Source organism: Muscardinus avellanarius (genome assembly GCF_963383645.1).
Source record: "Muscardinus avellanarius genome assembly, chromosome: 3".
Taxonomy (NCBI): Eukaryota; Metazoa; Chordata; class Mammalia; order Rodentia; family Gliridae; genus Muscardinus; species Muscardinus avellanarius.
The window spans coordinates 109,618,631-109,643,679 of record NC_137788.1 but is presented as its reverse complement, the minus strand read 5'-3'; the positions used below and the strand labels follow the sequence as shown (position 1 = coordinate 109,643,679).

At 52.6% G+C, this 25,049-nt stretch overlaps 1 protein-coding gene across 1 annotated transcript; it reads right to left on the bottom strand.

The window, feature by feature from the left end:
- Positions 1-5,702: 5,702 nt before the first annotated feature.
- FCRLA (Fc receptor like A) lies at positions 5,703-18,912 on the bottom strand (the record flags this gene model as incomplete). The annotated part of the gene is given in 7 exon segments (XM_080691521.1): positions 5,703-5,980; positions 7,408-7,689; positions 8,780-9,046; positions 15,378-15,587; positions 15,796-15,810; positions 18,781-18,888; positions 18,891-18,912. Coding segments are annotated over 7 exon segments (1,182 nt in total).
- Positions 18,913-25,049: the final 6,137 nt, after the last annotated feature.

Genomic DNA, 25,049 nt, shown 5'->3' with positions numbered 1-25,049 from the left:
GTCCCAGGGACCCTAGGCCCCAGCAGGTGGCCTGCCACCTCCAGGACCCCAGCGACAGCCCACTCCCCAGGGCAGCCCTCTACATTTGAATGAGGAAGACACATCCCTGTGTCTAAAAGATCCACCTCTGGCCTTTTTCTTGCTGGCTCCCGAAGTGACAGGCATTGGTGCCAGGCCCAGGGGTCGATGTTGGGTCCGCTGCAGCAGAGCCGACATCCTCCCTCGAAGGAGTAGACCACCCACCACGCTCCCATCCCGCTCCCCAAACAAGGAAGCAGAACGTGTCTCCCCTTCTTCTTCCTTTCCTGAAAATTCAAACCCTCAGAAAGAAATCTCTTCTACTGGCCCCAGTAACTTGACCCCCGCGCCTGCCTGCCTGCCTTCCTGCCTTCTATCCCCAGGGCCCTGCAACCCTTCGGCAGCCACGCAGTCCCCAGGACTCCTGACCTGCCCGCAGGAGGCCCAGCACCAGCCTCTCTGAAGCTGCTCTGATCCGACTCTGGGCTCTGCCTCTGGTCCTCTCTTAGCCACGTAACTGTACCAGAGCAAAAAAGAGCTGCATTCTCTGTAAATACTTCATGAAGTTTCCGACCTGATAGTATGTCGGCTTGGACTCTCTCCTGTCCACACCTGCAGCCCTGTAGAACCAGGGCAACTCCTGCCCTTGGAGCACTGGTAGGGAGGAGATCAGCCATCAGACCCCAGCAGCTCGCATCAAGATAGCATCCTCTTGGGATGGGGCAGGGCGTGGTGGTGCACACCTGTAACCCAGTACTTGGGAGGCTGAGGAAGGAGGGTTACAGGTTGGGGGCCACCTCCGTGATTTAGCAAAATTCTCAGCAACTTAGGGAGACACTGTTTCAAAACCTAAAAATACTGCCAGGATTGGTGGTACGCGCTTATAATCCCAGGACTTGGGAGGCTGAGACAGCAGGATCACAGGTTTGAGGACAGCCTCAGCAAGTAGTGAGACTCTCATCCACCTAGCGAGACCCTGTTTCAAAATAAAAATAAAATAGGGCGCCAGGCATGGTGGTGCAGGCTTGTAATGCCCACACTTGGGAGGCAGAGACAGGAGGATCGTGCAGGTTCCAAGCCAGCCGCGCTGACTTAAGAGACCCTATTTCCAAATAAAAGTATAAAATAGGTCTGGGAGTGTAGCCCAGAGGTAGTAGGGTTTCTAGGAACCCCAGTACCACCAAATAAATAAATAAATAAATAAATAAATAAATAAATAAATAAAATAGGGTTGTGGGGATAGCTTGGAGGTGGAATGCCCCTGGGTTCAATCCCCAGTGCCACAAAAATGAATGAATTAATGGATGAGTAAATAAATAACCAAGAGGCTGGAAGTGTAGCTCAGAGGTAGAATGCCCTTGGGTTCAATTACCAGGACCCCCCCAAATAAGATTAATTGGCACTGCCCCCATGATGACCCACTGAACTCCCCAGTTTGGCACAGGGCAGGAGGCTCCAGATCGGCTGCGTGGGGTGCCGGAGCCAAGCGCCCTCACTCCCGAGCCTAGACCTGGTCCACTGGTGCGTTCTGGTGACCATCTTCTCCCCCAGGCAACCAGAGAGATGCTCATAAATCAGTCTTACTGTATCACTGTTTCTCAGATGCCCAAAAGTGTTCTTGGAATAAAGCCCAAACATCCTCCTCAGGTCACTGCGTTTATGGGGGTTCCTGGAACATTCCGTGCTTAGTCTGGTTCCCGTGACTCTCTGCCCGGAAGATTCTTATTCTCCCAGGTTTTTACAAGTTTTGCTTCCTCTACTCAACCCAAACATCACCTCCTCAGAGATATGGTCTCAGGTCACGCAACCCAAACCACACAACACAATGTCCCCCGTCACACACTCTGAGCCACAGACACGACGGTTGCCTGTCGCATAAGCCCATGCGGCAGCGTCCCCAGCTCTGAAGATTGCTTCTTTCTCCCCGCCGTGCTTGTCACTCCTGCCGCTGTAGGTCCATGAGGACTTTCCCTGCATCACACTGTAAATTTATTCAAGGCACCAATGTTTTACCTGTTGCTGGTGTACCACCCAGAAAAGGGAGAGTGCAGAACATGTGAGCAGCACTTGGGGCTAATAAAGAGATGGAATACTGCCAGGCGAGGGGACGCACGCTTGTAATCCCCGCTTGGGAGGCCAAGACAGGAGGATCCACAGGTTCAAAGCCAGCCTCAGCTACTCAGTGAGGATCTCAGAAACTCAGTGAGACCCTGTTTCCAAACAAAATATAAAATAGGTCTGGGAGTGTAGCCCAGAGGTAGAAAAGCCCATGGGTTCCACCCCCAGTACCACCGAGAGAGAGAGAGAGAGAGAGAGAGAGAGAGAGAGAGAGAGAGAGAGAGAGAGAGAGAGAGAGGTGTGCCGTCATTACTTCCTTTTCCTCGGCATCTGCATGAAGATTTCCCACGCAGAAAATTGGCTAAGCTTAAAGTAAGCGGAGCCCCGAGGGGAAGTGTTGTCTCTGGCCAAAGTAATCCCCCACTCTTAGATATTCTTTCATAACTACTATTCTTTTGGTAATGATTCTTTTAACTTTCCACACGAATTGCTCCGGTGATGTAAGATCAGGACTGTGAGAGAAACTGAGTCCGTGGAAAATAAATTTTCTAGTAATTTGTCTAAGCCTCTAAATGCCCTCGGCTTTGCTCAAATGGTAATAAAATCTAGTCAGAATTCAGATGCTGTGGAAGCATTCCAGTTGCAGCAATTACAAACACAGAATTCCCCTCTATCTCTGACCTTCATTCTAATCATTAACCTACAGTAAAAGCCTTAAGAGTCAACTGAAACCATTAGCCCTAAAAACTTATAAGGGAGGCAACCGGTGCCTCTGTTTACCCCCTCTCCTTGTGATCCAGCCTAGATACAGAGAAGATAAACTTTGTGTGTGACATCAAAGCAGCCTAGTTGATGAGCAGCTAATACTGCCCAATACAATAGAGCTGAAGGCTAGGAAGATTCTTGACCTTTACACCCAGTATGTGCGCTGCCCGAGACAGGGAGGTGCCACGTGGTTAAGAAATGAATATGTCAGAACAAAGGACAGATATAATAAATGTGTAAGCATGAAAGAAAGGAAATATGGTGAGAATAAGAAAGCATTTTGTATGAAGAAGAGCTTATCCTAAGATTGTCCCAAATGGGAAAGAGAGAATCAGGGTAATCAGAAAATAAAAGGAAGTTGCAGAGGGTCAGTGATAGGAGTATGGATTATTAAAAGAGGAATAGGCTTCTAGTAAGCCTATCATTTGAGGAAAAGTGCTCAGCAGCTAGAGAAGTACTTCTGACAACTAAATCTAAAAACTTCATGTTATTTTTGGTGTTTATCTGCTAAACTGTGTTGTTAGCTTGTTTAAGCTTTCAGACTTTGGATGGCAATGTGGACGAAACCTGGGAGACCTCCATCGCATCCCCTTGGATCGCCATATCTCCCCATGCCTGCCATATGGACTAAGCCCTAGGAACAGAAAGTTCTGAAAAAAGTTTAAGGAGATTCCATGAGAGGCCATATTCTCCAAGCCCTGGGCGTGCCTGTGCCTTCTGGAATTTGCCCTTTGGAGCCGCCTGTCTGCAAGGGCAGGGGGCTCAAGGACAGGGGGCTGGATCTGGTCACAAGATCCGGAGCTAGTCTTTTTACTTTGTTTACATGTCCTTCACTATTGTTTTGTGGTGATTGCACTTCTCTTCTTTTTTGTTACTATTAATCTCACTGGTGAAGGATATAAATTTTCCTGGGTTCTTGTAATAAAGTGTCAATTGCACTAGAGGCATTTGTCCATGTCAGATTCTTTCCCGGAGAGGAATCTCCACTTTTAGCGCCGTGAATAGGAACTTAAAGGAGTTTATTTCATAAAAAGGGAAAAAATCGCTGCAGATAAGTGGCTGCAGAACTGCACCCGAAGCCTTTGCACACCTTTCTGAGAAAACTCAGTCTTGAGCGGACTCAGTGGCCATATTCAGTGCTGGATTTATTATTCCTGATTGAACCAGTCTGTCTCAGAGATAGAGAGAGAGAGAGAGAGAGAGAGAGAGAGAGAGAGAGAGAGAATACTGAATATAAATACAAATTTTTATTTTTATTTTTCTATACTAGGAATTGAGCCTAGAGTCAGTCTACCTCTGAGCCATACTCCCAGCCCTACATTTTTTTTTAGTACTGGGGATGGAACCCAGGGGTATTCTGCCTCTGAGCTACACCCTTAGCCCTAATTTTTATTCTTTATTTTGAAACAGGTCTCACTGAGTTGCAAAGGGCCTCACTAAGTAGCTGAGGCTGGCCGCAAACCACGATCCTCTTGTCTCAGCCTCCTGAATGCTGGGATTACAAGTGTGTGCCACCACGCCAGGCAGCTTCTCTGTTTCTTGTTGTTGTTGTTTTTTGTTTGTTTTTTTTTTTGGTACTGGGGTTCTTGGAAACCCTTCTACCTCCAGGCTACACTCCCAGACCTATTTTATATTTTTATTTGGAAACAGGGTCTCTTAAGCCAGTGCAGCTGGCTTGGAACCTGTGCGATCCTCCTGTCTCTGCCTCCCAAGCACGGGGATTACAAGCGTGCACCACCACGCCCGGCTGGCTTCTCTGGTTTTGAACCGGTTATTTTTCATACCTGCCCATACTTGTTTCAGTTTGTTCTGTTTGTGTTTTTCCCACCTCAGCACAGGACACCTGTCTTCTCATTAAGCCTGTAGCCCCGGAGTCACGCCAGCCCTTCAGTCCTCCCAGGGCTGGCAGAGGTCTTGACTAAGAGCCTTCTGGAGTGGAGGCCTGGTCACCTTTGGGAGCTTGAGCCAAGACGCAGCTTCGGCCTTGGCGTTGGGTGGGCAGAGCCTGAGACCCCAGCCCTGTGGGCAGGAGCTGGCTTCCTGAGCTGGGCAGGAAAGTGAATTGATGGCTTTTGGTTAACCTTCTTTGGCACTGCAAGCCCTTGACAGCCTTGGCTTTTTTTTTTTTTCTGTACTGGGTATTGGGTACCCAGGAGCATTCTACCTCCAAGCTACACCCTCACTTTAAAATTAAAAATAAAAAAATTTGTAGCAAGGTCTTGCTTAGTTCCTGAGGCTGGCCTTGAACCTGGGATCCTCTGTCTCAGCCTCCCAAGCACTGGAATTGTAGGTGTGTGTCACTGTGCCCCGTCATTGCTTTATCTGAGTCATGCCATTGTGTTCTAAAACAAAGCCAGTCATCCAGGTGTGGTGGTGCACGTTTGTAATCCCAGAACTCAAGAGGCTGAGACAGGAGGATCGCAGGTTCACGGCCAGCCTCAGCTACTTAGTGAGGACCTGCTTCAAAATAAAGTATAAAAAAAATCAGGCTGGGGTGAAGCTTAGAGGTAAAATGCCCCTGGGTTCCTTCCCAGCATCTCTCTCTTCTCTTCTCTTCTCTTCTCTTCTCTTCTCTTCTCTTCTCTTCTCTTCTCTTCTCTTCTTTCTCTCTCTCTCTCTCTCTCTCTCTCTCTCTCTCTCTCTCTCTCTCACACACACACACACACACACACACATTAAAACAAAATCCAATTACTGCTGAATTCCAATTCACACTTTGCACCAATTTATTTCTACTCAGTCATGTCCATTATTCTACCAAAGCCCTGGGGCGTGTTAAACCATTCCTGCATAGGTACAGGACAGAAAGAGAGAAGCAGACTCAGCCAGGTGTGTGGGGAGGCTGGGCCACACCACAGAAGTCACTGGGCCTTCGCGGTCCCCGGCTCCCGGCGGCCAGTCAGGTCCCGCAGCTCCAGGACCAGGTGGCCCAGGAGCACCCGTACAGCCTGCACTTGCTCCAGGAGAACGCCCATCTGGTGCTGCAGGTGCGGGTCTGCAGGGTAGAAGCCCGGGTGCTCAGCACAAGGGGTGGGCGGTGGAGGCAGAGGCCCAGCGGGCTTCCTGGGATGCTCTTCCAGAGCAGCTGGCTTCTGCAAGGTTGGTTCCAAGGTGCAGGGTGCAGCAGAGCCGATGGGACCTGGATTGTGGAGCAGGAGGCATGTACAACAGTGAATTCTGGCCCCTTCTTTCTCGTCTCTGGCAAGGGGTGGGGGCAATGGCAAAAGAGCTTGAGCTTCTCCCCTCATTCCAGGTTTTTTTTTTTTTGTTTGTTTGTTTGTTTTTTGCAGTACTGGGGAAGGAACCCAGGGGCATTCTACCTTCAAGATACACCCCCAGCCCTATTTTTTAGTCTTTATTTTGAAACAGGGTCTCACTGAGTTGCAGAGGGCCCCACTACGTAGCTGAGGCTGTCTGTAAACCAGGATCCTCCTGTCTCAGCCTCCCGAATGCTGAGATTACAAGCGTGCGCCACTACGCCTGGCTCCTGTTTTATTTCTTATTTGGAAACAGGGTTTCACTAAGTCATGTGGCTGTCCTTGAACCTGCAACCCTCCTGCCTCGGCCTAAGTCCTGGGATTCCGGGTGTTGCGCCGCACGCACAGCTTTAGAACCCCAGTCGTGGGGAGGACATGGGACCAGCTCAGGTCTTGGTCTAGGAAGGACAAGTCCTCTACTTACCCTCTGCTGCTCTCAAGGTCACACTAGCTTATATTCCAGCAGCCTGCTAGAATTTCTCTCTCTGAACTAGTGCAACGGGAACACCACAAGATCAAACTTTTTACCTATAACAGGGCTGTCCACCAGGCCCCAACAGGAGGGCAGCTGACACTTGTCTGCATGGTCCCAACTGCGAACTGGCACCCGATGACCTGATATGCTGGTGAAGGGCACCAGACTGACCCAGTCAGCATCTGTCCATACTAGGTGCTCTAGAGACTGACCCCTTCCCTGCCCTCATCCCAGATGCACACTTGGAATCCCAGCATTTGGGAGGCTGAGATGGGAGGATTGCAGTTCACAGCCAGCCTCAGCTCCCTAGAGGGGCCTTTTGCAACTCAGGGAGACCCTGTTTCAAAATAAAGAATAAAAAAATAGGGCTGGGGGTGTAGCTCAGAGGTAGAATGCCCCTGGGTTCCATCCCCAGTACTGCAAATAATAATAATAATAATAATAATAATAATAATAATAATATAATAAGGCTGGGGGTTTAGCTCAAAGGTAGAATGCCCCTGGGTTCCATCCCCAGTACTGCAAATAATAATAATAATAATAATAATAATAATAATAATAATATAGCTCTAAGGTAGAATGCCCTTGGGTTCCATCTCCAGTACAAAAAAAAAAAAAAAAAAAGCACTGACCCAGACTGTATGAGTGGCCCTCTGGCCCTCTGTCTGCCAAGAGGGAGTCCCTCCCAGGTGTGCATCGAAGCCTTCTCTTTATGGCGCTGAGCTGTGCCCCTCGTCCTCTTTTTTTCTAACAGACCCCAGCCCAGGGATCCGGGCACCCAGCCCCCTCTTCCCACGTGCACATGCAAACAAAACACACGCACACAGGCCTCACCCTGCACTCTGACCTCCAGCTGGGAGCTCCGTTTCCAAACCTGGCCGTCCTCGGTGGCCACCTCGCACCAGTAGTACCCAGAGTGCTCGCCCAACGCCCGGGGGACCTGGAACTCCGAGGAGAGGCCCCTGCCCTGCGCCGTCCTCCCATCCTGGTGGAAGGAGAAAAGCAGGCGGGCGGCCCTCTGCTGGGACAGCTTCGTCTGGCAGTGCAGGGTCACTGGGCTTCCCTCTTGGAGCTCAGCGGAGGGCGAGGCTGTGAGAACTGGGTCTGTAAACAGCTCTGGGAGAAAGACAGGCAAGAAGGAAGAGCAGGTGGGCCAGTCACCTCCCGCCGCCTCCATCAGGAGCAGGCCCTTTGGAAAGGTTCCCCTTGAGCTACCTTTTTTTTTTTTTTTTTCAGTACTGGGGATGGAACCCAGGGGCATTCTACCTCCGAACTACACCCCACCCCTATTTTTTATTCTTTCTTTTGAAACAGGGTCTCACTGAGTTGCAGAGGGCTCACTAAGTAGCTGAGGCTGTCCAGGAACCACAATCCTCCTGTCTCAGCCTCCCGAATGCTGAGATTACTGCGCCTAGCTAGAACTACTTTTTTTTAAATTATTTTGTTGGTACTAGGGATCAAGTCCAGGGTTGCACACTACACAAGTCCTTCACCTCTGACCTGCATTCCCAGCCTGTTTGTTTATTTACTTATTTATTTATTTATTATTTACTTTATTTTGAGACGGGGTCTCGCTATGTCACCCAGGCTGGCCTTAAACTTGAGATCTCCTGCCTCAGCCTCCAGAGTAACTGTGATTAGAGGGGTATACCACTGCACCCAGCCGCTGCTGCCTTCTTCTTCCCCTTCTCCTTCCTCCTCCTCCTCCTCCTCCTCCTCCTCCTCCTCCTCCTCCTCCTCCTCCTCCTCCTCCTCCTCCTCCTCCTCTTCTTCTTCTTCTTCTTCTTCTTCTTCTTCTTCTTCTTCTTCTTCTTCTTCCTTATCTCTCTCTCTCCCTCTCTCTCTCCCTCTCTCTCTCTCCCTCTCTCTCTCTCCCTCTCTCTCTCTTCTCCCCTCCCTCTCCCTCTTCCTCTCCCTCCCTTCCTCATTTAAGTAGACAGAACTTGAAAAGATATCCAGACAGACAAATGGAACAACAGCCCAGTCAACCTACAAATAAATCCCAGAATGCACATCTCTGGGTGGTGGCAACGCACTGAATTCCAGGCATGGCTGAAAGGCTTTGGGGGATGATGGGAAGACTGTGGAAAGTGACCCCCTGGCACTTGCAACCTCAAGACCCCAGTCATTTGTTCACCTCCAGGCCAGAGAAGGGCGATGGGGGCTCCCCGCCCCTCCTCACCCCAGTCCTCTAGCCGGCTCTCACCTTGGACTGTGACGGCCACGGGAGACGCTGTTTCTGGGCTCCCAGGACCGGGGCTTTGGAAGGTGGCGCTGCAGTGGTAGTGCCCGCTGTCTGCCTTCTGCACGGCAGTGACTGAGAGCTCCCGGTGAGGTCCAGGGGGACCCAGGGCAGAGCCGTCCCGGTAAAAGGTGATCTCCATCAGCGGCCAGTCTTGCCAAGCCCGGCAGCGTAGAACGAGGGGGTCTCCTTCAAATATGGGTGCCACTGGACCTTCCAGGACCAGCCAGTCTGTGGCCGAGAGCAAGAGTTGGGTGTCAGCCGCCAGCCGAGTGCCCTCGCGATGCCCGTGAACTTTCTCTAGCAAAAGCAACAGCGAGTCCCCTCTCACTCCCCAGCTCTACTGGCAACTCCAGAACAATTCTTTGCCTCTGAACTTGTAGAGTTACAGATTTCTCTCTTTGTATGTGTGTGTGTGTGTGGCACTAGGGATTGAACCCAGGGGCATTCTACCTCTGCGCTATACCCCAGCCCTATTTGTTTGTTTTGAGACAGGGTCTCACTAAGTTACAGAGGCTGGTCTTGAACCTGCGGTCCTCCTCTCAGCTTCCCAAGTACTGGAATTACAAGCGTGCGCCCCAAGGCCCAGCTGAGCTATCAATCTCTTCAACTTACCTCCTTCTTCCAAGATTAAATGTGGATCTCCCCCTCTTCTTTTCCTCGATTAAACCCAGGGGCATTCTACCTCCAAGCTACACTTCCAGCCGTGTGGCGGGGGGGTACTGGGAATGGAACCCAGGGGCATTCTACCTCTGAGCTACACCCCCAGCCCTATTTTTTATTCTTCATTCTTTTTTTTTTTTTTTTTTTTTTTTTTTTTTTTAATTAATTTATTTTTTAAATTGGTGCATTGTAGTCATATATCAATCACATTGGAGTACAAGACTTGAGAGGATATACAAGCACACATCATCCAATTAGCCCTCCTCCAGCCACCGTCCCATTCCCTCCCCCTCCCTCCATCCCACACTTCTTTGGTGATTTACTTTGATATATTTGTTTATGTACCTCCTGCATTTTAAAGAGGCTCCGTCCTCCAGTATTACATACCCTCTGATTGATCACATTAGTTGCTTCACTATAGGGCCCTTTCTATAGCTCAACCTCTTCCTGTTGCCCTTTTCCTCCTAGTTATTGCTGATTAAGAGAAGCGTCTGATTTATATTTTCTGCGATATTTCTCTGTGCATGCTGCGTTGCAAGTACCAATCCCACTCTTGATGGTCCCAGTAGTGGCCTGGCTACTCAGTGGACTGATCCAGACCTCGCTGGCTCACGCAGCGGCCTTGCCTCATGGGAGGACCCAGTTCTGGTCTCGCTGGCCCCTGAACCGGTCAAACCCCTAAGCTGGCTTTGGTCCCAACCTTGGAGGCCGCAGGAGTGAACTTGCCTCACGCCAGGCTCCGATGCTGGCCATTGGCCCCTGCACCGGTCTAACCCCTTGGCAGGATTCCAATCCCGGCCTCGGAGGCCCCAACACTGGTAATGCCTCACGGCAGGCTCCGATGCCGGCCTCACTGGCCCCAGCACCGGCCTAACCCCTTGACAGGCTCTTAAACTGGCCTCAGAGGCCCCAGTACCGGCCTTGCCTCACGGCAGGCTCCGATGCCGGCCTCGCTGGCCCCAGCAGCGGCCTAACCCCTCGGCAGGCTCCGATCCCAGCCTCGGAGGCCCCAGCACTGGTCATGCCTCAAGGCAGGCTCCGATGCCGGCCTCGCTGGCCCCAGCACCGGCCTAACCCCTTGGCAGGCTCTTATCCTGGCCTCGGAGGCCCCAGTACTGGCCTTGCCTCACGGCAGGCTCCGATGCCGGCCTCGCTGGCCCCAGCACCGGCCTAACCCCTCGGCATGCTCCGATCACGGCCTCGGAGGCCCCAGCACTGGTCATGCCTCACGGCAGGCTCCGATGCCAGCCTCGTTGGCCCCAGCACCGGCCTAACCCCTCGGCAAGCTCTTATCCTGGCCTCGGAGGCCCCAGTACCGGCCTTGCCTCAAGGCAGGCTCCGATGCCGGCCTCGCTGGCCCCAGCAGCGGCCTAACCCCTCGGCAGGCTCCGATCCCGGCCTCGGAGGCCCCAGCACTGGTCATGCCTCAAGGAAGGCTCCGATGCCGGCCTCGCTGGCCCCAGCACCGGCCTAACCCCTTGGCAGGCTCTTATCCTGGCCTCGGAGGCCCCAGTACTGGCCTTGCCTCACGGCAGGCTCCGATGCCGGCCTCGCTGGCCCCAGCACCGGCCTAACCCCTCGGCAGGCTCTTGTCCTGGCCTCGGAGGCCCCAGTACCGGCCTTGCCTCAAGGCAGGCTCCGATGCTGGCCTCGCTGGCCCCAGCACCGGCCTAACCCCTCGGCATGCTCCGATCCCGGCCTCGGAGGCCCCAGCACTGGTCATGCCTCACGGCAGGCTCCGCTGCCGGCCTCGTTGGCCCCAGCACCGGCCTAACCCCTCGGCAAGCTCTTATCCTGGCCTCGGAGGCCCCAGTACCGGCCTTGCCTCACGGCAGGCTCCGATGCCGGCCTCGCTGGCCCCAGCACCGACCTAACCCCTCGGCAGGCTCTTATCCTGGCCTCGAGGCCCCAGTACCGGCCTTGCCTCAAGGCAGGCTCCGATGCCGGCCTCGCTGGCCCCAGCACCGGCCTAACCCCTTGGCAGGCTCTTATCCTGGCCTCGGAGGCCCCAGTACTGGCCTTGCCTCACGGCAGGCTCCGATGCCGACCTCGCTGGCCCCAGCACCGGCCTAACCCCTCGGCATGCTCCGATCCCGGCCTCGGAGGCCCCAGCACTGGTCATGCCTCACGGCAGGCTCCGATGCTGGCCTCGTTGGCCCCAGCACCGGCCTAACCCCTCGGCAAGCTCTTATCCTGGCCTCGGAGGCCCCAGTACTGGCCTTGCCTCACGGCAGGCTCCGATGCCGGCCTCGCTGGCCCCAGCACCGGCCTAACCCCTCGGCAGGCTCTTGTCCTGGCCTCGGAGGCCCCAGTACCGGCCTTGCCTCACGGCAGGCTCCGATGCCGGCCTCGCTGGCCCCAGCACCGGCCTAGCCCCTTGGCAGGCTCTTATCCTGGCCTCGGAGGCCCCAGTACCGGCCTTGCCTCACGGCAGGCTCCGATGCCGGCCTCGCTGGCCCCAGCACCGGCCTAACCCCTCGGCATGCTCCGATCCCAGCCTCGGATGCCCCAGCACTGGTCATGCCTCAAGGCAGGCTCCGATGCCGGCCTCGCTGGCCCCAGCACCGGCCTAGCCCCTTGGCAGGCTCTTATCCTGGCCTCGGAGGCCCCAGTACCGGCCTTGCCTCACGGCAGGCTCCGATGCCGGCCTCGCTGGCCCCAGCACCGGCCTAACCCCTCGGCATGCTCCGATCCCGGCCTCGGAGGCCCCAGCACTGGTCATGCCTCACGGCAGGCTCCGCTGCCGGCCTCGTTGGCCCCAGCACCGGCCTAACCCCTCGGCAAGCTCTTATCCTGGCCTCGGAGGCCCCAGTACCGGCCTTGCCTCACGGCAGGCTCCGATGCCAGCCTCGCTGGCCCCAGCACCGGCCTAACCCCTCAGCAGGCTCTTATCCTGGCCTAGAGGCCCCAGTACCGGCCTTGCCTCAAGGCAGGCTCCGATGCCGGCCTCACTGGCCCCAGCACTGGCCTAACCCCTCGGCAGGCTCTTATCCAGGCCTCGGAGGCCCCAGTACCGGCCTTGCCTCACGGCAGGCTCCGATGCCGGCCTCGCTGGCCCCAGCAGCGGCCTAACCCCTCGGCAGGCTCCGATCCCAGCCTCGGAGGCCCCAGCACTGGTCATGCCTCAAGGCAGGCTCCGATGCCGGCCTCGCTGGCCCCAGCACCGGCCTAGCCCCTTGGCAGGCTCTTATCCTGGCCTCGGAGGCCCCAGTACCGGCCTTGCTTCACGGCAGGCTCCGATGCCGGCCTCGCTGGCCCCAGCACCGGCCTAACCCCTCGGCATGCTCCGATCCCGGCCTCGGAGGCCCCAGCACTGGTCATGCCTCACGGCAGGCTCTGCTGCCGGCCTCGTTGGCCCCAGCACCGGCCTAACCCCTCGGCAAGCTCTTATCCTGGCCTCGGAGGCCCCAGTACCGGCCGTGCCTCACGGCAGGCTCCGATGCCGGCCTCGCTGGCCCCAGCACCGGCCTAACCCCTCGGCAGGCTCTTATCCTGGCCTCGAGGCCCCAGTACCGGCCTTGCCTCAAGGCAGGCTCCGATGCCGGCCTCGCTGGCCCCAGCACCGGCCTAACCCCTCAGCAGGCTCTTATCCTGGCCTCGGAGGCCCCAGTACCGGCCTTGCCTCACGGCAGGCTCCGATGCCGGCCTCACTGGCCCCAGCAGCGGCCTAACCCCTCGGCAGGCTCCGATCCCGGCCTCAGAGGCCCCAGTACCGGCCTTGCCACAAGGCAGGCTCCGATGCCGGCCTCGCTGGCCCCAGCAGCGGCCTAACCCCTCGGCAGGCTCCGATCCCGGCCTCGGAGGCCCCAGCACTGGTCATGCCTCAAGGCAGGCTCCGATGCCGGCCTCGCTGGCCCCAGCACCGGCCTAACCCCTCAGCAGGCTCTTATCCTGGCCTCGGAGGCCCCAGCACCGGCCTAACCCCTCGGCAGGCTCTTATCCTGGCCTCGGAGGCCCAAGTACCGGCCTTGCCTCATGGCAGGCTCTGATGCCAGCCTCGCTGGCCCCAGCACCGGCCTAACCCCTCAGCAGGCTCCGGTCCCATCCTCGGGGGCCCCAACACTGGCCTTGCCTCACGGCAGGCTCCGATGCCGGCCTCGCTGACCCCAGCATCGGCCTAACCCCTCAGCATGTTCCGGACCCGACCTCGGAGGCCCTAGCACAAGCCTTGCATCATGGCAGGCTCCAATGCCGGCCTCGCTGGCCCCAGCATCGGTCTAACCCCTCTGCAGGTTACAATCCCGCCACGGAGGCCTCAGTAGTGGCCCTGCCTCACAGCAAGCTCCGATGTCGGCCACTGGCCCCGGCGCCCGCCTAACCCCTCAGCAGGTTCCGATCACTGTCTCTGTGGTTAGTATTTCAAAGGTTCCAGTTGTAATGTATCAGATCTCTGCCTCCCCCGAATATTGGCCACTGGCATTGCCACTGCCTCCACCGTTTCAAATCCTTCCCAGGCTCTTTTTCCACTCTGAATGTTGTCCAGTGTTCCTAAGCATGCGTGATGGTAGCATTCGACATTTGGTGTAATTTCTCCAAAAAAATAAAGTTGGTAAGATCCGGTTTCTGCTTCTCCTGAATACAAGTCTCTACCACCATTGCGAAGAACTCTTTCAACACCGCATTTCTCCTTGGTCTCCGCTAAACTCTCTCCTTATATGTGATGTCTGAGATTCTTAACAATATAGAGAAATAGCAGTCCTCTTTCACGGCGAATTTTTCCATAAGTTCCAGTGCATTTAGATAAGTTTTGTCTGCATCTCCAGTGTCCTGGCATCCATAACGGCTTTCTTACCACCTCTCCGATATTTTTCTTTATCTTTTTCTGTTCTGGGCCCGGTTTCTCCAGGGGTCTGGCGTGCTACTCGCAGTTCGGCCGGGACCCAGAGTCCCGCGATCCGGGCCCCAGCTGGCGTGCCCTGTGCTAGACCCCCGCCCAGAACCCAGCGTCTTACTGGGCCTTGTTTCTCCAGGGGTCTGGCGTGCTACTCGCAGTTCGGCCTGGGGCCCAGAGTCCCGCGACCCGGGCCCCATCTGGCGTGCCCAGCCCGCGACCCCTGCCCAGAACCCAGCGTCTTACTGGGTCTGGTTTCTCCAGGGGTCTGGCGTGCTACGCGCAGTTCGGCAGGGGCCCAGAGTCCCGCGACCCGGGCCCCATCTGGCGTGCCCAGCCCGCGACCCCCGCCCAGAACCCAGCGTCTTACTGGGTCCGGTTTCTCCAGGGGTCTGGCGTGCTACGCGCAGTTCGGCAGGGGCCCAGAGTCCCGCGACCCGGGCCCCATTAGGCGTGCCCCGCCCGCGACCCCGCCCAGAACCCAGCGTCTTACTGGGCCTGGTTTCTCCAGGGGTCTGGCGTGCTACGCGCAGTTCGGCCCGGGGCCCAGGGTCCCGCGACCCAGGCCCCGGCTTTTGTGCGCCGCGCGCGACCCCTGCCCAGAACCCAGCGTTATTCTTCATTCTAAAATAGGGTCTCACTGAGTTGCAAAGGGCCTCACTAAGTAGCTGAGGCTGGCCATGAACCACGATCCTCCTGTCTCAGCCTCCTGAATGCTGGGATTACAAGCGTGAGCCCCTACACTCCGCTGAAGTGGAGCTTTTTAATTTTTTAATTTTTATTTTTTGATGGTACTGGGGTTCCTGGAAACCCTTCTACTTCCGGGCTACACTCCCAGACCTAACATATATATATATATTTTAAACAGGGTCTAATATATATATATATATATATTTTTTTTTTAAACAGGGTCTCTTAAGCCAGAGCGGCTGGCTTCAAACCAGCGCGATCCTCCTGTCTCCACCTCCCAAGTGCAGGGATTACAAGCATGCGCCACCACACCCGGCTGAAGTGGAGCTTTTTAAAAGGAGGGTCCAGGGCGCTGGCCAGGTCTTCCTGGGACCTCACCATAGGACACGATCAAGTGGAAAGGCTCGCTGAAGGTGTAGCCCTTGAATTGGAAGCCAGCTTCCTCGGGGCCAGTCTGGTCGGCCTCCTGGTCGGCCTCTGAGTGGCAGCCGCTCTCCTTGGTGCTGACCATCCCTGGGCATCTCGCAGTCTCCCAACTGGCGTCAGAAGAGGGCATGGTCCCGGGAGAGCCAGGAAGGGCCGTTGCAGCTGAGAGAAAGAAAACAGGGAGTCACCCTCCCATGGGCCCCTCTCCCTGGAGGGTCGTCCTCGATAGGGTGAGGAAGGAAGGTACCAGCGCTTTCTTTCCAAGAGATGCTCTGGGCCCCCAGAGAAATGGGCTTGACCTTGCTTCCCTGGTGCCCACGAGCTCTTGGGGAGGGGACTGTGGCTTAGAGAATGAGAGTGTGAGACTCACCGGCATGGCCACCGGCTGTGGGCAGCGGGACCCAGAGTGGACGGTAGGTCCAGAGGGAAAGACAGACACTGGAGCCCACCACACACGGCTGGCACGTTCTCACGTCACGTTATTTCCTCTCCACAAATGTCTAGGTATGTGACCTCGCCCTCCTTTTATACATTTTGCAGAAGCAGGCCTAGCTTAGACAAGTAAACACACCCAAAGTTTTTGTGTGTGTGTGTGTGTGGTATTGGGGGTGGAACCCAGGAGCTTTTCTACCTCCGGGCTACACTCCCAGATCTGTTTTATATTTTGTTTGGAAACAGGGTCTCACTAAGTTGCTGAGAGCCTCACTGAGTAGCTGAGGCTGGCTTTGAACCTGCGCGATCCTCCTGTCTCAGCCTCCCAAGCGCGGGGATTACAAGCGTGCGCCACCACGCCCGGCACACCCAAAGTTTAAAAGGCGAGTAAAGAGTCAAGTGAGTCAGGCATGTCTGAGCTCCAAAGGCTCCAGTCTGTCCTTCACTGGCGGATGTGGTCCACTCGGGCCCTCGGCGGGCCCTCAAGGCGCTCCTCCAAATCCTCTCCTCCCCGCATCCACTTGGCCCCAGCCTGAGCATGCTGCCTCCAGAGCTTGCAGCCCCAGCTGCTCTCTTCTCCTCCTCTTACTTGTTTACCTTTGCTTTTGGTACTGGGGATGGAACCCGGGGGCATTCTACCTCCAACTACACCCCAGCCCTATTTTATTATTATTAATTATTATTATTATTATGTGGTACTGGGGATGGAACCCGGGGGCATTCTACCTCCAACTACACCCAGCCCTATATTATTATTATTAATTATTATTATTATTATTAATTATTATTATTATGTGGTACTGGGGATGGAACCCGGGGGCATTCTACCTCCAACTACACCCAGCCCTATTTTATTATTATTATTATTATTATTATTATTATTATTAATTATGTGGTACTGGGGATGGAACCCGGGGGCATTCTACCTCCAACTACACCCAGCCCTATTTTATTATTATTATTATTATTATTATTATTATTATTATTAATTATGTGGTACTGGGGATGGAACCCGGGGGCATTCTACCTCCAACTACACCCAGCCCTATTTTATTATTATTATTATTATTATTATTATTATTATTATTATTATTAATTATGTGGTACTGGGGATGGAACCCGGGGGCATTCTACCTCCAACTACACCCAGCCCTATTTTATTATTATTATTATTATTATTATTATTATTATTAATTATGTGGTACTGGGGATGGAACCCGGGGGCATTCTACCTCCAACTACACCCCAGCCCTATTTTATTATTATTATTATTATTATTATTATTATTATTATTATTAATGTGGTACTGGGGATGGAACCCAGGGGCATTCTACCTCCAACTACACCCCAGCCCTATTTTATTTACTTGGAAACAGTCTAAGTCCCACAGGGCCATGCTAAGTTGCTGCATCTGGCCTCGAAGCTGCGATAAGGCTCTGAGCCCCCAGCATCCTCCCTAGAGTCCTTTCTCTGTCCTCTCCTCTCCCCGACTCCCACTCGCAGACTCTTCGGGTAACTTCAGAACCACTCTCTGCCTCGAGTTGAAGCTTAGAGTTCTAGATGTCCCACCTCATCCCCTCAGCCATCTCGGAACCCAGGACTGACCACGCAGGGTGCATGCTGGTTCTGCCATCTCTGTGATGGCTTCTCGCCCCCAGGGTCCCTGCCGCCCTCCAGCCCGGGGCCTCTCAGAGGAGCCTGCTCTTCTTTATCCCTTGTGCCACTATCCTCCGCACTCCCCGGGCTGCACACACCTTCTCTGCAGCTGCGGCTTCTCCTCGGGAGGCCACCCCACGTCCCGGCTCCTGGCACAGCCCACCAGGCGTTCTCTGTTTCCCCTCTCAGCTGCCATCCACTCCTTCTTCTCAGTCCTCCGCTGTCACATAGCTGGACTCAGCCCCTCTCTTTTTTTCAAAACTGGAGAGTCAACCCAGGGGCATTCTCCCTCCGAGCTGCACCCCTGACCCTATTCTTTTATTTTAAATTTTGAAATGGGGTCTCACTAAGTTATTGAGGGCCTCACTAAGTAGCTGAAGCTGGCTGCGAACCCCGGTCCTCCTGCCTCAGCCTCCCAAGTACTGGGATTACAAGCGTGCACCATCACACCTGGCTTTGTGACCTCATTTCTAAATAAAAAGAATAAAATAAGGCTGAGGATGTAGTTCTGAGGTAGAATGCCCCTGAGTTCAATCCTCAGCATCACGGAAAGGAAAGGAAAGGAAAGGAAAGGGAAGAAGAAGAAGAAGGAGAAGAAGAAGAAAGAAGAAGTAGAAGAAGAAAAGAAGAAGAAGAAGAAGAAGAAGAAGAAGAAGAAGAAGAAGAAGAAGAAGAAGAAGAAGAAGAAGAAGACGAGGAGGAGGAGGAGGAGGAGGAGGAGGAGGAGGAGGAGGAGGAGGAGGAGAGAAATTGGAAGAGGTGGAGATGAGCTGGGTGTGGTGGCACACACCTGTAATCCTGGTACTTGGGAGGCTGAAATAGGAGGATCACAGGCTTGAAGCCAGCCTCAACAGCCTAGGGAGACCCTGTTTTGTTTTGTGTGTGTGTGTGTGTGGTACTGGGGATGGAACCCAGGGGCTTTCTACCTCTGAGCTACACCCCCAGCCCTAGTTTTTATTCTTTATTTGAAACAGGGTCTCACTGAGTTGCAAAGGGCCTCACTAAGTAGCTGAGGCTGTCTGTGAACCGCTATCCTCCTGTCTCAGCCTCCCAAATGCTGGGATTACAAGCGTGCCCACCACTCCTGGCTGAGAGATTCTTATATTCTGAAAAGCCACAGGATCCCACACACCCACCCTCTTATCCACGGCCTTCTTACTCCGCCGAGACAGTCTGGAGACTCCAGTTAGTCCCGGCTTCTTTCTTTGGGATCTTCCCAGAGCCAGGCAGAGCGCATTCCCTTGCAACAATCAAACATCTTACTCACCTGGAAATGCCTGGACTGCCCAGAGAATACTGGGGGAAACGCAGAGGCCCCAGGCCATGAGTACACAGCCCAGCTTCATGGTGACTGCATTTGGGTCTCCTGCAACCCCAACTCTCTGATTTTCTTCAACATGAAACCTCTCAAATTAGAAAAAGGGAAGTCAACTTAACTGTCTCCTCTGCACGCACCTGTTGTCAAGTTTGCGATTGGCTTTTGGCCTTCGGATTCAGCCAGGTTGGCGCTGACCATCCTGGGCTGTGAGTGAAGTGAGAGCGCTCTCAGCCATTGGAGAATGCCCTCCAAGAGCTGAGTGGTGCCGCCTGGGTGATCCTCAACTGGCTTTGGTGGGCTCAGCAGAGGCGAAGGTAAAAGCATCATCTCGCTGGTGAATGGAGGTGAGAAAGTCTTGAAAAAGACCACCAGGGAGCCGGGCGTGGTGGCGCATGCTTGTAATCCCAGCATTTGGGAGGCTGAGACAGGAAGATCACGGTTTGCACACAGCTTCAGCTACTTAGTGAGGCCCTTTGCAACTCAGTGAGACCCTGTTTCAAAAGAAGGACTAAGAAATAGGACTGGGGGTGTAACTCGGAGGTCGAGTGTCCCTGGATTCCATCCCCAGACTTGCAAAAAAAAAAAAAATTAAAAAAAATAAATCAAATAAAATAATTAAAAAGAGCTTGGGATTTAGCTCAGAAGTAAAATGCCCTTGGGTTCAGGGTTCATCCCCCAGTACCAATACACACACACACACACACACACACACACACACACACACACACACCAATAAGAGCAACAACAAACTGTAGGGAATGGATGGTGTGAATCTGGCTGCCTTATTCCTATGTGTTCTTAGTAACTAGAATGTAGCAAGACCCAGGGGGAAACATTGGCAGTATCGCCAAAGCAGGTATAGACTGGTCCCTGGTAGGCTCTGAAAACATCTGCACACGTTTTCCTGTACACTCCTGTCTGAGCTCCCTGTTTCTGGAGCATGGTATACAGTGGAAATCTGAGTACCAGGCTAGAAGAGGCCCCTGGGAGAGAGTTAAGGAAAAAAGAAAAGCCATTTCCAAGGGCCCCAGCAGGAAGCCCCAGGCTCAGGCTAACAGCCCAAGTGCAGGCACTGATCCTGAGGAAACTGGAGACAGGAGGCACCCAGTAGCTGGAGAAACCCGAGGAGACCAGGGAATCGGGGCAAGGTAGACGCTACAGCATCTCTCTGCGTCCCTGCAGCCTTGTGAGAACCACAGGCTACCATTCTCTTGGCTATTCTTTTCTTTGGTGCTAGGGATGAAACCCAGGGACTTCTACCTCCAAGCTATACTCCCAGCCCTCTTTTATTTTCTGTTTTGAAACAGGGTCTCACTAAGTTGGTGACGGTCTCACTAAGTTATTGAGGCTGTCCTTGAACCTGGGATCCTCCTATGTCAGCCTCCCAAGTACTAGGTTTACAGGCGTGTGTCGCAACACCGGCCCCAGTAGGGTTATTCTGAGACAGACTATCAGAAATGGGAGGAGGAAGGCCTACTTAGAGACAGAGGGAGGGGCTGCAGGACTGTTCCCCCATGCAGAAACCACAGAGGAGAACAGCCCAGGCAGCAGCCTGGGCGTCAGAGTGGCACTTTCTCGGTCAAAAATAAGCACTTAGAACACATTTTCCATGATCTGAGAAGCATATGTGTTTGTGCAGGTGGCCCCAGGGAGCCCAAGGCTGTGAGAGGCAGTCAGCCTCGCAGCTGATGTGGTGTGAAAGACCCGGCAGCCTCAGAAGAGGAAGACACATAAAGCCAGCCCTAATAAAAATTAAATAAGTAAGATGGGTGTAGATGGACCTTCACCCTAAACTCCGCAACACACAGGACCTCCGGTGAAACCGGGGCTGAGGGACTACTTCAAAAAATCATAAAATATCTTTCCCTCCTCATGCTACCCCTTCTCCTTAACTGCCCTTACCGCAGTGATTTACCTCGAGAGCTCCTTCCCTATAGCTTCTGCATCCGCCCTTACGGGACCCCAAAATAATTCTGTATTCATTTCTTTATTTAGGTACTGGGGATTGAATCCACGTGTGGTTTACCTCTGATCCACACCCCCAGTCCTGTTTTATTTATTTTTTCTCTAGTACTGAGGATTGAATCCAGGAGCATTCTACCTCTGAGTTACACCCCCAGCCCCATTTTTTTATTCTTTATTTTGAAAGAGGGTCTCAGTAGGTTGGTGAGAGTCTCATTACTTGCTGCGGCTGTCCGGGAACCTGCAGTCCTCCTGTCTCAGCCTCTCAAGTACTGGCATTACAAACATGTGCCACCATACCCGGCTTTTGCCTGGTTTTATTGTTATTTAATTTATATTTTATTATTATTTGTTATTTTGTTTGTTTATTTATTTATTTATTTATTTATTTGGTGGTACTTGGGATGGAACCCTTCTACTTCCAGGCTATACTCCCAAACTTATTTTTTTAAGGGTCTCTTAAGCCAGCGAGGCTGGCTTCAAACCTGTGCGATCCTCCTGTCTCCACCTCCCAAGCACGGGGATTACAAGCGTGACTATTATTTGTTATTTTGAAACAAGGTCTTGGTAAGTTGCTAAGACTGACCTAAAACCTGAAATCCTTCCTTCTCAGTCTTCTAAGTACCAGGATTGCAGCTGTGTACCACCACAGCCATTTTGAAATCTTCATATAAATGATGTTTGGGGTTATATATATATATATATATATATATAATATATAATAATTATAATATAATAATATATAATATATAATAATATATAATATATAATAATATATAATTCCATATATATATATATATATATGGAATCACAAAGAATAATTTTTTAAAATAGGACTTCTTTTTTGTGTGGTGCTGGGAGTGGAACCCAGGAGCACTCTACCTCTGAGCTACACCCAGCCCTATTGTTTATTCTTCATTTTGAAATAGGGTCGGTCTCACTAAGTAGCTGAGGCTGTCCCCAATCTGCGATCCTCAGCCTTCCAAATGCTGAGATTACAAGTGTGCACCACCACACCCGGCTTCTTTTTTTTTTTTTTTTTTTTTTGCGGGTCTGGGGGTAGAACCCAGGGGCATTTGACCCCCGAGCTACACCCCCTGCCCTATTTTTTATTCTTTATTTTGAAACTGGGTCTCACTGAGTTGCAGAGGGCCTCACTAAGTAGCTGAGGCTGTCTGCGAACCATGATCCTCCGGTCTCAACCTCCCAAATGCTGGAATTACAAGCGTGTGCCACCACATACGACTGACATAAAGTGTTTTTCAATAATATCCCTTTACTACCTGCGCACTAGCGGCAGCAACAGGCACCCAGGCACCGAGCTGACCTCATGCCAGCGTCCCTGAGACGTGACCACCACCTGGAAGGAAAGGGCTGAGGGAGGGAGGGGAGAGGGGAAGAGAATCAACTCTCTGAGAACCAGCTTGGGGTGCTTCTGCAGACAAGCCAGACGTGACTGGACGCGTCCCTTTTGTGTACCGGTTCACTAACGGTGTCTCAGAACCTACGTCCAGGAAGCACAAAGAGGTTCTCGGTTCTCGGAGCACCAGGCCTCCAAACGGCTGTTTATGTTCCAGGGAGTGGCTTCCAGTTCCTCCAGAAAGCCAACCCTTCCCCCTCGGCCCGGTGGGAAACTCGTCTTGCTGCCAGGAGGGACCTCCCGTTCCTAAAGAAAATGCTCATCTGACCACTGGGAATAAACAAAAGAATTAAGAGGTTTTACAGAGGGGCACACATGGCATTCCTTCCCTGATAAACAGGATCGCTCGAGGTTCTTGGACATAGCAGTTTTCTCTGTGTGTGTGTGTGTGTGTTTGTGTGCGCACGCGCGTGTGCTTGTGCGTGTGTGTATGGGTGTTGTTGCTGCTCTTTGGGGATGTCTTTGTGGATTTGCTCAGCGCCACAGCTATTCTGAGCTGGCAAGCGACAGTGGCAGACAGGTTCTTGCTACGGCCCAAGATGAAGGAAGGTTTATCTCCTTTTTTTTTTTTTGGTGGTACTGGGGTTCCTGGAAACCCTTCTACTTCCGGGCTACACTCCCAGACCTATTTTATACTTTTTTAAATTTGGAAACAGGGTCTCTTAAGCCAGCGCGGCTGGCTTCGAACCTGCGGAATCCTCCTGTCTCTGCCTCCCAAGCGCGGGGATTACAAGCATGTGCCACCATGCCCGGCATTTTTGGTGTACTTTTTTGAGAGAAAGTGTACTAGAATCAAAGGGCGCTCTACCACTGAGCTACACCCCCAGCCTTTTTAATTTCTTCTTTTCTTTTGGCGGCACTGGGGATGGAAGCCAGGGGCATTCTACCACTGAGCAACACCCCACTCTTTTTTTTATTCTTTATTTTGAAACTGGGCCTCACTGAGTTGCAAAGGGCCTCTCTAAGTAGCTGAGGCTGGCTGCGAACCACAATCCTCCTGTCTCGGCCTCCCGAATGCTGGGATTACAAGCCTGCCCACCACGCCCGGCTCTGTTTTATTTTCCAGATAGTCTCACTGGGTTTCCCAAACCGGCCTCAAACTTGCAGTCCTCCAACCTTAGCCTTCTAAGTAGCTGGGGCTGAAACAAACCTGGAGCAGCTCCACCACCCAAGAAACATCAGACAAGGTAAGCTTCAGAGCAGAGAAAGTTAACAGGAATGGAGACAGACTTTGTACTAATGATAAAAACATAAATTCACCCAAAAGACATTCTAACAATAGAGTTGCAAAATATGTGAGGCAGAAATGCCAGAACACAGCCGGGTGTGGTGGGCACACTTGTAATCCCAGCATTGGGGAGGCTGAGACCAGAGGATCACGGTTCAAGGACAGCCTCAGCTGCTTAGTGAGGCCCTCCTCAACTTAGTGAGACACTGTCTCAAAATAAAGAATAAAAAAAAGATAGGGCAAGGAGTATAGCTCGGAGGTCGAATGCTCCTGGGTTCCATCCCCAGACCTGCAAAAAAAAAAAAAAAGGAAAGAAAGAAATACCAGAACTCAAAGAAGACATTGACAAATTCACAATGATATTTGGAGGACCCAGCACCCCTCTCTACAAGTGATAGAACAGAAAATCAGCACGAATATAGAAGACCTCAACCACACCATGAACCCAAGGATCTAATCAATATTTACAGAACTCTCCACTTAACAACAGTGGAATACACATCCTTGGGAAAATATGCCAAGATAGACCACATCCCAGGCCAGACAAACACAGGCTTAACATGCACACACGGAAAACTAGACTCCTGTTTCTCATGGACATAGATGCATCAATCCTTAACAAAGTGTGGATACATAGAAGTAAGTAGCATATAAAGAAATGTATATGCAATGACCAGGTGGGCTTTGTTCCTGGAAAGCAAAGCTGGTTTAATAATTTTTTTTTTTTTTTGGCAGTACTGGGGATGGAACCCAGGGGCATTCTACCTCCGAGCAACACCCCCAGCCCTATTTTTTATTCTTTATTTTGAAACAGGGTCTCAGTGAGTTGCGGAGGGCCTCAGTGAGTAGCAGCTAAGGCTGTCTGCGAACCGCGATCCTCCTGTCTCAGCCTCCCAGATGCTGGGGTTACAAGCGTGCGCCCCCACGCCTGGCTCTTCACCTGCTCTTTATTAAGATTTAGCAACAACTTTGGAATCATTTTTATGGAAGAATCCAGACTCGACCTTTGGAAATTTTGGCCTCGAAAGATGTTGCTGTGTCTGTAACACAGAGATGCTGGCAGGCAGCAGAAACCTGTCTTGAAGTGTTGAACCTCAGGATTTGAAAACCAGAAGAAGACGACTGACTTGGAAGGGCTATCCTGGAGTTTTGATAGAGGATCTACCATTGTAATTGTGATTCTGATGACCCAGAGGTGGGTGTCAAGCTACAAGATGTCTGCTGGATGCAGGCTGGCTGATGCATTAAGAGATGATGGGGCTGGTTAGGAGGCATGAGAATCAAGGTCATCTGTCCAGGGTGTTGAAGCTGTCCTGTTATTGCCCTCTGCGAAGCGGTACTGCTGAATGGGCCTGAGATTGTAGCTGTCGCTGTCCAAAACTGATAACTGCTTGGGATGGAGCCACCGGACGCCGGAAGCCAAGATAACATGCCCGTGTGTCTAAATTTAGTGTTAAATACATCTTTTGCTCCAGTGTTAAGGGATTATTACCTAGGGTTGCTGCTCAGAAGTCCACGCTACATAAGGTGGCACAGGGTTTACCGTCTGATCTGCAGAGTTTGGGACGGGAATGTGCGATCAGGAGGGCGTATTGCGTACACTTGTTG